The sequence below is a fragment of the Mesoplodon bidens genome (assembly GCF_964165515.1).
Source record: "Mesoplodon bidens genome assembly, chromosome: 1".
In the NCBI taxonomy this organism is placed as follows: Eukaryota; Metazoa; Chordata; class Mammalia; order Artiodactyla; family Ziphiidae; genus Mesoplodon; species Mesoplodon bidens.
In genome coordinates, this window is record NC_138176.1 from 41,917,090 (window position 1) to 41,933,110 (window position 16,021).

General features: G+C 38.0%; 1 protein-coding gene across 2 annotated transcripts in view; it reads left to right on the top strand.

Moving 5' to 3' along the window:
- Nucleotides 1-16,021, top strand: part of PRKG1 (protein kinase cGMP-dependent 1) — a 1,281,256-nt gene that overhangs the window by 1,036,138 nt on the left and 229,097 nt on the right. For both annotated transcript variants that reach the window (XM_081245892.1, XM_081245891.1), the window contains exon 6: nucleotides 11,829-11,906. In XM_081245892.1, the coding sequence (XP_081102018.1) occupies nucleotides 11,829-11,906 (78 nt within the window). The remainder of the gene's footprint in view (nucleotides 1-11,828; nucleotides 11,907-16,021) is intronic.

The window sequence follows — 16,021 nt, forward strand, 5'->3', positions numbered from 1 at the left end:
ACATTCCCACCAACAGTGCCAGAGGGTTCCCTTTTCTCCACACCGTCTCCAGCATTTATTGTTTGTAGATTTTTTGATGATGGCCATTCTGACCAGTGTGAGATGATATCTCATTGTAGTTTTGATTTGCATTACTCCATGATTAATGATGTTGAGCATTCTTTCAGGTGTTTGTTGGCAAACTGTATGTCTTCTTTGGAGAAATGTCTATTTAGGTCTTCTGCCCATTTTTGAATTGTGTTTTTTGTTTGTTTGATATTGAGCTGCATGAGCTGCTTGTGAATTTTGGAGATTAATCCTCTGTCAGTTCCTTCAATTACAAATATTTTCTGTATTCTGAGGGTTGTCTTTTCATCTTGTTTATGGTTTCCTTTGCTGTGTAAAAGCTATGCAGTTTCATTAGGTCCCGTTTGTTTATTTTTGTTTTTATTTCCCTTTCTCTAGGAGGTAGGTCAGAAATGATCTTGCTGTGATTTATGTCATAGACTGTTCTGCCTATGTTTTCCTCTAGGACTTTGATAGTGTCTGGCCTTACGTTTAGGTCTTTAATCCATTTTGAGTTTATTGTTGTGTATGGTGCTAGGGAGTGTTCTAATTTCATTCTTTTACATGTAGCTGTCCTGCTTTCCCAGCACCACTTATTGAAGAGGCTGTCTTTTCTCCACTGTATATTCTTGCCTCCTTTATCAAAGATAAGGTGACCATATGTGTGTGGGTTTATCTCTAGGCTTTCTGTCCTGTTCCACTGATCTATATTTCTATTTTTTGTGCAAGTACCATACTGTCTTGATTACTGTAGCTTTGTAGTATAGTCTTAAGTCAGGGAGCCTGATTCATCCAGCTCCATTTTTCTTTCTCAGTATTGCTTTGGCTCTTCAGGGTCTTCTGTGTTTCAATACAAGTTGTGAAATTTTTTGTTCTAGTTCTGTGAAAAATGCCAGTAGTAGTTTGATAGGGATTGCATTGAATCTGTAGATTGCTTTGGGTAGTAGAGTCATTTTCACAGTGTTGATTCTTCCAATCCAAGAAAATGGTACATCTCTCCATCTGTTTGTATCATCTTTAATTTCTTTCATCAGTGTCTTATAATTTTCTGCATACAGGTCTTTTGTCTCCTTAGGTAGGTTTATTCCTAGATATTTTATTCTTTTTGTTGCAGTGGTAAATGGGAGTGTTTTCTTAATCTCACTTTCAGATATTTCATCATTACTGTAAAGGAATGCAAGAGATTTCTGTGCATTAATTTTGTATCCTGCTACTTTACCACATTCATTGATTAGCTCTTGTAGTTTTCTGGTAGCATCTTTAGGATTCTCTATGTATAGTATCATGTCACCTGCAAACAGTGACAGTTTTACTTCTTCCTTTCTGATTTGGATTCCTTTTATTTCTTTTTCTTCTCTGATTGCTGTGGCCAAAACTTCCAAAACTGTGTTGAATAATAGTGGTGAGAATGGGCAACCTTGTCTTGTTCCTGATCTTAGTGGAAATGGTTTCAGTTTTTCACCATTGAGAATGATGTTGGCTGTGGGTTTTTCACATATGGCCTTTGTTAGGTTGAGGTAAGTTCCCTCTATGCCTACTTTGTGGAGAGTTTTTATCATAAATGGGTGTTGAATTTTGTTGAAAGCTTTTTCTACATCTATTGAGATGATCATATGGATTTTATCCTTCAGTTTGTTAATATGGTGTATCACATTGATTGATTTGCATATATTGAAGAATCCTTGCATTCCTGGAATAAACCCCATTTGATCATGGTGTATGACCCTTTTAATCTGCTGTTGGATTCGGTCTGCTAGTATTTTGTTGAGGATATTTGCATCTATGTTCATCAGTGATATTTGCCTGTAGTTTTCTTTCATTGTGACATCTTTGTCTGGTTTTGGTATCAGGGTGATGATGTCCTCGTAGAATGAGTTTGGGAGTGTTCCTCCCTCTGCTGTATTTTGGAAGAGATTGAGAAGGATAGGTGTTAGGTCTCCTCTAAATGTTTGATAGAATTCACCTGTGAAGCCATCTGGTCCTGGGCTTTTGTTTGTTGGAAGATTTTTAATCACAGTTTCAATTTCAGTGCTTGTGATTGTTCTGTTCACACTTTCTGTTTCTTCCTGGTTCAGACTCGGTGGGTTGTGCATTTGTAAGAATTTGTCCATTTCTTCCTGGTTGTCCATTATATTGGCATAGAGTTGCTTGTAGTAATCTCTCATGATCCTTTGTATTTCTGCAGTGCCAGTTGTTACTTCCCCTTTTTCATTTCTAATTCCACTGATTTGAGTCTTCTCCCTTTTTTTTCTTGATGAGTCTGGCTAATGGTTTATCAATTTTGTTTATCTTCTCAAAGAACCAGCTTTTAGTTTTATTGATCTTTGTTATCATTTCCTTCATTTATTTTTCTTTTATTTCTGATCTGATCTCTGATTTCTTTCCTTCTGCTAACTTTGGGGTGTTTTTGTTCTTCTTTCTCTAATTGCTTTAGGTGTAAGGTTAGGTTGTTTATTTGAGATGTTTCTTGTTTCTTAAGGTAGGATTGTATTGCTATAAACTTCCTTCTTAGAACTGCTTTTCCTGCATCCCATATGTTTTGGGTCATCGTGTTTTCATTGTCATTTGTTTCTAGGTGTTTTTTGATTTCCTCAGTGATCTCTTGGTTATTTAGCAGTGTATTGTTTAGCTTTCATGTGTTTATATTTTTTACGGATTTTTTCCTGTAATTGATATCTAGTCTCATAACATTGTGGTCAGAAAAGATACTTGATGTGATTTCAATTTTCTTAAGTTTACCAAGGCTTGATTTGTGACCCAGGATATGATCTATACTGCAGAATGTTCCATGAGCACTTGAGAAGAAAGTATATTCTATTGTATTTGTATGGAATGTCCTATACATATCAATTAAGTCCATCTTGTTTAATGTATCATTTAAAGCTTGTGTTTCCTTATTTATTTTCATTTTGGGTGATCTGTCAATTGGTGAAAGTGGGGTGTTAAAGTCTCCTACTATGATTGTGTTACTGTCGATTTCCCCTTTTATGGCTGTTAACCTTTGCCTTATGTATTGAGGTGCTCCTATCTTGGGTGAGTAAATATTTACAATTGTTGTATCTTCTTCTTGAATTGATCCTTTGATCATTATGTAGTGTCCTTCTTTGTCTTTTGCAATAGTCTTTGTTTTAAAGTCTATTTTGTCTGATATGAAATTGCTACTCCAGCTTTATTTTGATTTCCATTTTCATGGAATATCTTTTTCCATCCCCTCACTTTCAGTCTGTATTTATCTCTAGTTCTGAAGTGGGTTTCTTGTAGACAGCATATATATGGGTCTTCTTTTTGTATCCATTCTGTCAGTCTATGTCTTTTGGTTGGAGCATTTAATAATTATTGGTACGCATGTTCCTATTACCATTTTCTTAATTGTTTTGGGTTTGTTATTGTAGGTCTTTTCTTCTCCTGTGTTTCCTGCCTAGAGAAGTTCCTTTAGCATTTGTTGTAAAGCTGGTTTGGTGTTGCTGAATTCTCTTACCTTTTCCTTTTCTGTAAAGGTTTTAATTTCTCCGTAAAATCTGAATGAGATTCTTGCTAGGTAGAGTAATCTTTGTTGTCAGTTTTTCCCATTCATCACTTTAAATATGTCTTGCCACTCCCTTCTGGCTTGCAGTGTTTCTGCTGAAAGATCAGCTGTTAACCTTATGGGGATTCCCTTGTGTGTTATTTGTTGTTTTTCCCTTGCTGCTTTCAGTATTTTTTCTTTGTATGTAATTTTTGATAGTTTGATTAATATGTGTCTTGGCATGTTTCTCCTTGGATTTATCCTGTATGGGACTCTCTGTGCTTCCTGGACTTTATTAACTATTTCCTTTCCCATATTATGGAAGTTTTCAACTTTAATGTCTTCAGATAGTTTCTCAGTGCCTTTCTTTTTCTCTTCTTCATCTAGTAACTCTATAATTTGAATGTTGGTGTGTTTAATTTTGGCCCAGAGGTCTCTGAGACTGGTCTCAATTCTTTTCATTCTTTTTTCTTTATTCTGCTCTGCAGTAGTTATTTCCACTATTTTATCTTCCAGGTCACTTATCCGTTCTTCTGCCTCAGTTATTCTGTTATTGATCCCTTCTAGAGAATTTTTAATTTCATTTATTGTGTTGTTCACCACTGTTTGTTTCCTCTTTAGTTCTTCTAGGTCCTTGTTAAACATTTCTTGTATCTTCTCCATTCTGTTTCCAAGATTTTTGATCATCTTTATTATCATTATTCTGAATTCTTTTTCAGGTAGACTGCCTATTTCCTCTTCATTTGTTAGGTCTGGTGCGTTTTTATCTTGCTCCTTCATCTGCTCTGTGTTTCTCTGTCTTCTCAGTTTGCTTAACTTACTGTGTTTGTGTCTCTTTTTCACAGGCTTCAGGTTCGTAGTTCCTGTTGTTTTTGGCGTCTGCCCCTAGCGACTAAGATTGGTTCAGTGTGTTTTGTAGGCTTCCTTGTAGAAGGGACTAGTGCCTGTGTTCTGCTTTGGGAGGCTGGATCTTGTCTTTCTGGTGGGCAGCTCCACGTCTGGTAGACCTCACTAATTTTGGACTATGCTGTTTTGTGACTCAGTACCTTCTCATTTACCAGTTGGGTTGGATTTTCTGTCACTTACAATTAGGAAGTTTTGACTGATCTATTTGTGTGTCACTGAAGGTGACACGAGGCATTCTTCTTTGCAACATAATAGAGACTGGTTATTGGCCACACCGGACTGCCCAGTCACAGACAAGGAGATGGATGGGAGTGGGGCATGGCCTAGCCATTCTACCATCTCCACCACAGGTTGTCAGGGAATGTGAAAGGAGAAGTTCCCCATCTACCTCTTATTAGGGTTGTTACCTTGAGACAGTTAACCTAGCCTGTGTTCACTTTAGCTTTGCTATGGGAACTCCTTCCATGGTTATTGTGAAGCTTCCATGAGATAAGGGCCATGAGTACAAGGATAAAGAGGAAGCCATGTTTCTCCATAGCTTTTGGTAGGCTCTGAACTCCAGCACCAACCAGAGCCAGAGCTTCCAGGAGAAGGTGGGGGACCAAGTACTGGGGCACATTCCCCAAGGAGTCTGTTGGGGTTATCTATTACTGCATTAAAAACCACCCCAAAACCTGATGGCCTCAAATAAGAATGGTTTTATTATATTCACAAATTCTATGGGTCAGAAAGTCAGACACAATAGGCATGGCTTGTTTCCACTCCATGACATTGAGGACTTCAGATGGGGACACTCAGATGCTAAGGGTGGCCTCAGCTGGGAGTTTCTCCACTTGCATGTCTCTCTCCCAACTGTGTTGACTAAGGTGACTCAGAGGCTAGGCTTCACTGCCACTGTCCATCAGATCACCTATCCATGGCCCCTCCATGTGGCCTGGGATTCTCACAGCATGGTGCTGAGTTCCAGAGGGAGCCTCCTGAGAACTTGGTGGACACTGCATGGCCTTTTGTGATACAACTTTGGAGGTCATGCAGCATCGTTTCCATGTAGGCTGTTGTTACAAGGCCACCCTGTAACCATACCATCACAAGGCCATTAAGGCTACCCCGGTTTCACAGGGAGAGCAGTTAGACTCCACTCATTCATTCATTCATTCATTTAAACAGAAAGTCACAAAATTTATAATCATCCTCATCATTCACTCAGTCTCATGTAATTTTTTTTATCTTGATCTTTTGTTAGCACTTTTATGAATTCATCAGTTTTCCATTAGAGTTCTGAAAATGCTTTTTCATTCAGTGCAGCAGTGTAGTCAGTTACCAGAAACCTGTACTTGTCAGAGTGTTTTCCATGAATTCCTTGAAGATGAAACCCTTTTATAGGAACATTTTTGCAAAAGCATCAGAGTACACCCAGAACTGTCTGTAAATGACAAAAGACTTAAAAATGACCATGGTCACAGATTTGATGAAAGTTCATAATAATGCAGTTGACAAGGAAATTTAGTTATTTCTGAGATATACATTTTAAAGTAATAACTAGAATTATGACTTATAACATTATACCAGAACATATAAATTTTTAGAAATTTCATGGATTTAGACACCACTCTTAATGTGAGAATCACAAAGTCACCATGCAGGAGAGCTGGTGGAATGGAAGATATTTTGTGGCCATTTTTGGGAAATACAACCTGTCAGAGAATCACAGCATCTCAAGGCTGAAAGGGTGCCTAAAATTGGCTCTCAGGCATCCTTGGACAGTCACCTCAATCTCCTTTGCAATGTTCTGGCTCATGCTCACCTAGACTATATTGGTGTGTGCTTGGTATGTGGTGCCTCCTGCCCAGTGGGGCAGCCCCTTCCACTTTGGAGCTGCTTAGACCTGTACACATTTGCTTCTTTGGTTGAGGTGCCATCTGTAGTCCTTGGTTTTCTCCCCTAATTCTCATATACTCTCTGTACTGTTTCCAGGGCAGGTGCTTCTCTGTCCTTAACCACAGCTCAGTGAAGACAGCTTCCATGGACTCTAAGTCCTCTTACAACCTAGTATCCCAGCTTTACTAGTCCTTCCTCTGTATTCCACCCCCATCTCAGCCCTGATTCTTCAGAGACTGTTCATGCTTGTCCATGAAGTAAATACCCTCTTGGGTGCCTCCCCAATCCCTCCTTTCTATTTTCCCACTGCCAGAGCTTTGATTTCATTTAAATGGTTTCTTTTCAGCCCTAGTGGGAGACCTTGATTAATGAGAACCATTGGGAATAATTCTATTCATTGTGCCAGACATTCATTTAAGAACAGGCATGCAACTCAAAGGAGTCATAAAAGGATGATTGCTAGGGATTTCTGGGATTTTTTTTCCCTAGAAGGAATGGTAAGATGAGAAATTTGCCATTTTTGCTTCTGACCCAGCTGTGATGACTGGAGCAGTGGCAGTCATCTTGGGGACCATAAGGACCCATCCAATGAGGATAACTGAAAGAGAGAAAGAAATTGAGTGTTTGGAGGATTTGTTGTACCAACAAATTGACCAGCCCTGAAATTGCTTAATTTCCAGAATTTTTTTTACATGAGAGACTAAATATCCTTATAATTTAAACCATTTTTTCAATAAGTGTTTAGTTCACAGCTAAGCATTCTTATAGCTGCAAGGGGCACAGCAGGGAACAACATAAAAATCCCCCATAGGGCTGACGTTCGTGGAGGAGACAGCTGACAAGTGATTAAATGAATGATATGTTAAACATGGGACTGAAACATTTCACTCTTCCTGGCACTTCTCTCTGCCCAGAAGCTGACCTGAATGGGAAGGCTCCCTTGTCTCATGACTTCCAGCTGAGTTCAGCCAAGGGGTGCCCCAGCAGGAGACCAGAGGGTGGAGAAGAGAGAAGTCGGAGTAATTTTTCCTCTGCTACCTCCAAACCAGGCAAGGGTTTGGCAGTGGATGTTCCTTATCAGAAGCCACAGTTCCAGCTCCTATTTAGCTTATATGTCACATGGCTCCACCTCTGAGGGTCCAGTAATCCTGCTCCCTGACACTTTACCTCCAACAGTTCTTGATCCCCTAATCCTGCCCACACTCCCATCATTCATCCTTCTTTGATCCCTTCCTTCTCCCAAGGGTGCAGTCTCTTCTGCCCGAACCCTGACAGATGTTGATGGTAAGTGCTACATAGAAAATTAATTCAAGGAGGGTCACATGTACAGAGGAGAGGAACAGATTTAAAAGGCAGGCTGGGATAGGTCTCAGTGAGAAAGTGACACTTGAGTAAAGATAGGAAGGAGTCATAGATATTTGGTGTGTAGGCACATTGCAGGCAGAGGGAGGAGCCTGTGCAAAGGCCCTGAGGTGGGCCAGGGCCTGAATGTTCAAGGAATATCAAGGGAAGTGGTGTGAACAGAACAAACATAATGAGAGGTAGAGGGGTAGAAGGTGAGGTCAGTGAAGCAAAAGGACAGAAGCTGTTAGTGTGCTGAAGTCACTGTAGGACACTGTGCTTGTGTATTAGGGGCACCTGAAGGAGTGTGAGCAGAGAAGGGACAGGCACTGATTGTGTGTTAACAGAATTGCCTGGCTGCTATGTGGGGAAAGCACTGAAGGGCCAGGCAGGAGCAGAGATTCCAGATAGAAGGTGACTGCATGGACTGGGCAAGAAAAGATGGTGGCCATAGCAGCAGACGTGAGGTGTGCTTGAGTTCTGGGCATTCTCTGAATGTGGAACAGCCAGATTGCCAACAGAGCAGTTGTGGATAGAACTGTGAGATAGAAGAGTTAAAGATGACTTCAAGGTGTTTGGCCCAAGCACCTGGAAAGATGGAGTTGGTGTTGCCGATACTGGGAAGGCGGAGAAACAGGACTAGAAAAAGGATGCCAGGAGCTCTGTTCTATACACTTGAAGTTTGAGGTGTGTGCCAGACTGTGTTTTGTCAGCCCTCGATGCACCACATTTCCTGGGGTTCACATGTTTGTGCAGTCCTTTCCCCTTGTGCCTGGATTGGCCCAGGGACCTACTTGAACCCACTGAATGCAGCACAAGTGATAGGGGGCCTGTTCCTGGCCTGGGTCTTGGGAAGGCCTGACACCTTCTGCTTTTGCACCCTTGGAAGCCAGCTGTCATGTAAGAAGTTGGCCCACTCCCAGACCACCATGATATGGAGAAGACTGGGCAGCCACATAAAGAGGCTCCCGTGGGGGAAAAGCAGACATTGACAGTCCCAGCTGTGCCCCCAGCCAGCACCGGCACCAAATGCTCACAAGCATGAGGCATTACACCTTGCAGTTGTCCCAGCCGACAGCATGGGAAGCCAAAGAATCATCTAGTTAACATACAGTACCAAGAGAAATAATAAATTGCTCTTTCAGGTCTAAAAAAAAAAAAAAAGAAAGAAAGAAGAAAGATTTGGTGCATTCATTCTCAACTGGAGGCAAATAAATGGGACTAAAATATTACTATTATCACTAATAAACTCTAGGCTAGAGAATGTAGCTTAGGAGTGAGAGACAAACAGCCTTCCAAACTGGATGCTGTTTGGGCCAACTTACTTGTCCTGTCACAGACACCCAGAGAGGAGCAGGACTTCACTATGCTAAGGAGAAGATTCCTCCCCTAGACAAGCAGCAGAGAATGCCAGCCCTCTGTGGGGAGCTACCTACCATCCGGAAGTGATGAGAGTCTGAGATGAGCATATAGATTACTTCCAAATTTATCAGTCAGATAAATTACACTGTCTCCTCTGGTGCAGAGTGAGGAAAACGGCAGAAAAAGGTCCTGAGTTTTACTAATTGAGCTCCATTCACAAAGTAAAAAACATCACGGGTGGGAAAGACGCTCCACCCTTCCCCCTCCCCTGCTGTTATAGATTGTAGCTCTTCCCTTGTCAGTTTTATCTACTACCTGTGCTATCCAATATAATAGCTACTAGCCATGTGTATTAAAACTTAAATTAATTTAAATTAAATATATTTAAAGATTCAGTTTCTTAGTCGCTCTGACCACATTTCAACTGCTCTGTAGCCCCATGTGACCAGTGGCTCCTGTATCAGACAGTGCAGGTTTACAACATTAACACTGTCAAAGAAGGCTCTATGTGACAGTGCTAACATGAGATTTTTATCTTTTTCATCTTGTATCATCAGTGTCTGTAACCAGGCCTGACTCAGAGGCACTTAGAAATGTTTCTTGAATGAATATATGAAAATAGACTATTGTGATTTTGTTTGTCAAACCTGCTTCCCACTGTTGCTTTCTAAGCAACAAGATATGAAAATGGAACACAGATATTTTGTTAAATAAGTCGGTTGAAGAATATGCATCATTTGATCTTATTTTTATTTAGAAATAATTGTTTGTATGCACATAGATATATATGTTTAAAAGTACAGGAAAAAGACTTGAAAGATACTCACCAGACTGCATTTACCATCTAATGGTTGAGATTGGGAAAGGGAAATGAGGAACTTTTTTACTTAAAAAACTTGTTATTAGAAAAATATATTACTTTAGAGTAAAAAAAAAAAAGTAACATTAGATAGTATGTTAATTTTCTTGGTATATTAAGAAAATCATGGCTATTCTTTTTTTAACATCTTTATTGGAGTATAATTGCTTTACAATGTTGTGTTAGTTTCTACTGTATAACAAAGTGAATCAGCTATATGTATACATATATCCCCATATCTCCTCCCTCTTGCGTCTCTCTCCCACCCTTTCTACCCCACCCCTCTAAGTGGCCACAAGGCACCGAGCTGATCTCCCTGTGCTATGCAGCTGCTTCCCACTAGCTATCTAGTTTACATTTGGTAGTGTATAGATGTCAATGCCATTGTCTCACTTCATCCCAGTTTACCCTTCCCCCTCCCTATGTCCTCAAGTCCATTCTCTATGTCTGTATCTTTATTCCTGTCCTGCCCCTAGGTTCATCAGAACCATTTATTTTTTAGATTCCATATATGTGTGTTAACATATGGTATTTGTTTTTCTCTTTCTGACTTACTTCACTCTGTATAACAGACTCTAGGTCCATCCACCTCACTACAAATAACTCAATTCATTTCTTTTTATGGCTGAGTAATATTCCATTGTATATATGTGCCACATCATCTTTATCCATTCATCTGTTGATGGACACTTAGGTTCCTTCCATGTCCTGGCTATTGTAAATAGAGCTGCAGTGAACATTGTGGTACATGACTCTTTTTGAATTATGGTTTTCTCAGGGTATATGCCCAATAGTGGGATTGCTGGGTCCTATGGGAGTTCTATTTTTAGTTTTTTAAGGAACCTCCATATTGTTCTCCATAGTGGTTGTATCAATTTACATTCCCAGAAAATCTTGGCTATTCTTAATACGAAATTTTAATGATAGGTAATTTTAAGAGTGAATAAAGTATTAAGAGTGTTGAGATATAATGACAAATCACAGCCATTGGCCTGGTGAGTATTGTTTGCAAACCATGGAATCTGTCTCCTAAGGAGTGTACAGAGTAATGTTTTCTTTCCCAAAACATGGCTTCCTTGCTAAACTGCAGAGAAAGATAGGGCCAGATGGCACAGTTCTCATTTTTCTGTTATACCTCCTGACCCAGCAATATAGTTTCTCCCACCTCTCCTTATAGAAATTACTTTTGTTCATTGCAGGAGCCGTCTTTACCTTGGGAATGTACCTAGTCACTGTGCCTGAATCAGAATACTGACACACTGATTGTGATAATCTTCTTGCTTTACTTTGCCTTACTTTGCCCCTTGTTTGGTGGTTTATGAGCTCACAGATGCTGGACCAGAGTTCAGTACATAAAATAAAGACATTCTGTTTGACAAGGCCAAACTAAATTGTTGAAGCAGGACATTAAAGCCTGAAGCAGTGCCTTAAAAAGGAACTAGTGCCATCCAAACCCACACCAAAAGTCAACTTGGTTTCAAAATGAAAATCTTTAAAAATGCTACATGCCATAGTACTTTCTCAGCCTTTTTTTTTTCTGTCACTACAGGAATACTAAAACCAAATGAGAATGACAAATAATACAGAAAGACATGTTTAATGATCAGTTCTGCTGTTTTATTTCATGCTCAGTTGATGGGAGAAAATAATATTTTCATCCAACTATTAATGAATGAATTTAAAGATATGAATATAATCACCCAGAAAAATGGCACTAAACAAAATAGTTTTTAAAGTGAGGAGGATAGATTTCCTTGTAATTATTGTGTTCACTGACTATTATTCATTTTTAAATAATGATGGATTCTAAGCTCGGGTACAACACCATGGGGGTGATTCCATCCCTTAGGAGCTAATATTTGAAGAGGTTGAGCTGTTTAGTAAATTACTTCTTTCTTACTGTTTTTTTCTGGTACTGTTTCTGTTTTTTAGACCCACTATGAAAATGGGGAATATATCATCAGGCAAGGTGCAAGAGGGGACACCTTCTTTATCATCAGCAAAGGAAAGGTAAGCCCTGGTAGCATGAGAGAGATGCACAGGGGGAGCCTGGGGTTCATCAGCTACCCGTGGAGGAGCACATGTGCAGGGTATTGAGCTGTTTGAGGTTTTTTTCTCTTCTGAAACTGATAAAGAAATATTTGAGAATGTATCTCCTGAAAATGTGGAAGAAGAAAGAAAAAGTATAACTTTGAAGACCAGCGAACAGCCTTTGTTCTAGAGTATAATAATCATGATGCTAGATGCCACTGATATGTCTGCATAAATGGAAAATTTTCCATAATAATTAGAAAAGAGAAGACTAAGGTTGCTTAAAAAAGTCTTTAACAGGAAAAAAAATCCATCCAGTCATTAAGAGCAGTAATATTGTAATAATTAAATATCTGGACTTTCAAATCAGATGGCCCAAGTTTGAATCCAGCTATGAATCTTACTAGTTTTAGTACTCCCTAGGCAAATTAGTTAACACTCTGAGGCCAATCAGGAAGTAAATATATTCATGTTTCATTGTATCTTCATAAAGAAATATTTAATGGATACCAAGAAATTATTAGAAGTGGTTAAGTATAGGGGAAGGGGTAAATATAGGGTAGACAGGGACATAAATAAAAAATCATAATTTATTCCTTACATATTTTTTAAAAGTTTAATATTATAAATAATAATTTTTAAAAACCCAAATATGAAATTGAGAGAATTGGAAAATGAAGACATGTAGATTAATACTTTAATATTATATTGCTAAAAATACCTTAAATTCCTTTCAACAGTAAAGTCTTAATCATTTCACTATGTGCAATGTATTTGAACTTATTTTGCTTTACAGTAAGTGATCCTTAAAAAGAAGTTATAAGTACTAAGTAAAGTAAAACACTGGGAAGAAAATGCAGGTACAAGGGGATTTATATGGCAGTTTTCACTTTTATAATTATCACTTTAAAAAAATAAGTAAATTTATTTCTTCTAATTTAACAAATATGACTTATTTTATGGCTCATGTGAAATAGGCAAGAGAGATTAACAGAGCCGCAGTGAACAGGATATGTTGAAAGATTATAGATTTTGTTGGATCACATTTTAGAGAATTCTCTTTGGACTAATTGTGAATTTTAAATGTGCATATGTCAGTGTTTATACCAGTGGCATATCCCACTAAAGGGAAGAAAACAATATTTATACTTTTTCATACCTGTTCTTTTGACTGATATCAGAAAACCTGGGATAGAAATAGAAGACAGGGACTGGCTTCCTAAAAAGCAACATGGGGCTTCCCTGGTGGCGCAGTGGTTGAGAGTCCGCCTGCCGATGCAGGGGACACGGGTTCGTGCCCCAGTCTGGGAAGATCCCACATGCCGCGGAGCGGCTGGGCCCGTGAGCCATGGCCGCTGAGCCTGCGCGTCCGGAGCCTGTGCTCTGCCATGGGAGAGGCCACAACAGTGAGAGGCCCGCGTACCACAAAAAAAAAAAAAAAAAAAAAAAAGCAACATGAAATGACATCTGACCACAGTTATGGGTAAAATTATACCTTGTATTTTCCAATGTTAGAGGATAAGAAATGTTAAGGTTTTGAGGTTTATTTATAAATTGTTAGAGCTTACCATTTATTGCTTTGTTCTTAATATCAACAGAAGAATCAGGGAAAACTGAAAATCCTCATGGATGTAAATTATTTGATTGGTCACAGGGGGGCTTTTTGCCCTGGCAATCCTAGATTTATTTTTTTATATTATATTGCTAACTCTTTGCTCTCATGGAATGATATGTTTATACATTAAGTTGAATTTCTGACAGGCTTTTATGACTACCAAACTACTGCAAATTCCAGCACTGCCTAAAAGAAGTTGTGGTTTGTAACCAGTTTCAGCTGAACACAGGAGCATTAGTGGTGCTATTTTATGAGTTTTGTAATATGTATACATAGAAATAGCATGGATATTACACCAGAGGAACTGATTCCCTTGGCAGTATTTCAGACCACTGTAGGGATTCTGGGAGCGAAGTAGTAAGAATATATTGGAATTTTTTGACACATCCAAGATTTTTTTTTTTTTAAACCAGGCATAGATTTTTCCTAACCTTCTTTTTTAGGTCATACAACTTAGCTGCCATGATTCTTAATTATACTAATTATATAATAATATATGATTAATTTAGTATGTTAATTATATGAATTCTAATATTAATGTATTGGAGTTACTATATTAAGTTTTAAGAAGCAGAAGGTGAACACACTTAAGTCCCAATAGGAAGGAATAGAAAATGATAAGCGAATGAGAGTAGGTTCAGGTGAGCAGGCAAATAAGTTGTAGAATTGAAATTTTCTAAAATTATGTGTGTTGTTTTAGGTGTAAAGATGTCACCTTGTTTTCATGTACATTTAAGAATTTATAAAGGGTAACTCTGACAAAGCTATTTTCTTTGTTACCACCAACCTGGCTTTTCCTTAGAAAATGTGAAACAGAGACACACAACAGGGGCTGTACAACTACAAATGGATTTCCCCTTGTTCAAGATCATTTATTTAAGAGTAAAACAGTTTTTATTTCTCTATAAAGCACATTCACACAAAGAGAAAAGCATTATAAAATAAACTTGGAAATATTTGTTTTTTCCCCTGTTAAACCTATACAAACTGATTTTTCTAAAACTTGGGTAGAATGCTTCAGTGATGTCTATCTAGAGTACCTAGTTCTGCCTCAGGTAGAAGCTGAGTTAGTTCCTTATACTTTAATCAGTCCATTCCAATTGCCTGGAAACCTGACTTGTTTCCCCCAACAGTGAACCATAAAGCACTCAAGGATTCATAATCATGAAAAATATCTCTGATAAAACTTTATGCCTATGTCCCTCTAGTTGTGTTGCATCAAAAATAAAATCTCTCCATAAATAAGTGGAACCAAAATTGAACAGGATTGGTTGACAAAATTTCAGAGTTTCAATAATAATTCAAAAGCATTTTGATTTTCTGATTCTATTTAACTTATCTTGTATGCTACCATTAGAAAAAAGTATTTCAAAACTTCTTGTTCATTAAATGCCACTTAAAACCACATGGCTTTGCTTAGAATTCACAAGGGCTTAAGCATGTTGGTTAAACAAATGGTCTTAACACAATATTCAGTGTTGCTGAATATGGGAAGTACGCCCTTATGCAAATTTTGTTTGTGTGTGACATTATATATATATATATATAATATATATAATATCAGAGTGAAACATGAATCATTTCATTTCAAGAATGATCATGCACATTATCCCCACTTCTGTTCGTAACTAAACACCCCAACCATTGCAGTAAGTCAAGAAAAAGATATAATGTTTGGAAATGAAGAAATAAACAGTAATTATTTACAGGTGGTATGATTTTAGTTTGAGTTTTTTATGCAGACAGATAAATTATTTAAATTAATATAAGCTTAGCTGGATCAGCATTGTTCAGTACTTCTTCCTCTGTTGATGGAACTATTCTATATCTTCACAACCTAACATGGTAGCCATTAGTCTCATCACGAAATTAAAATTAACTGAATTAAACAAAATATTCAGCTTCTCAGTAGCCATATCCTGTCAGAATGACTATTATCAAAATGTCTACAAATAGCAAATGCTCACAAGGAGAAAAGGGAACCCTTGTACACTGTTGGTTGGAGTGTAAATTGGTGCAACCACTGTGGAAAACAGTATGGAGGTTCAAAAAACTAAAAATAGAACTACCATATGAAAGCAATTCTACTCCTGGGTATATATCTGAAAAAAAAAAAAAAAAACAACACTAATTCAAAAAGATACATGCACCCCAATGTTCATAGCAGAATTACTTATAATTGCCAAGATATGTAAACAACCTAAGTGTTCATCAACAGATGAATGGATAAAGAAGATGTATTGTGTGTGTATATATATATTTATGTATACACACACACACACACACACACACACAATGGAATACTACTCAGCCATAAAAAAGAATGAAATTTTGCCATAAGTCAGACAGAGAAAGATAAATACTGTATGATATCATATGTGGAATCTAAAAAATATAGTAAGCTAGTGAATGTAACAAAAAAGAACCAGACTCACAGATATAGAGAACAAATTAGTAGTTACAAGTGGGGGGTGGGCAA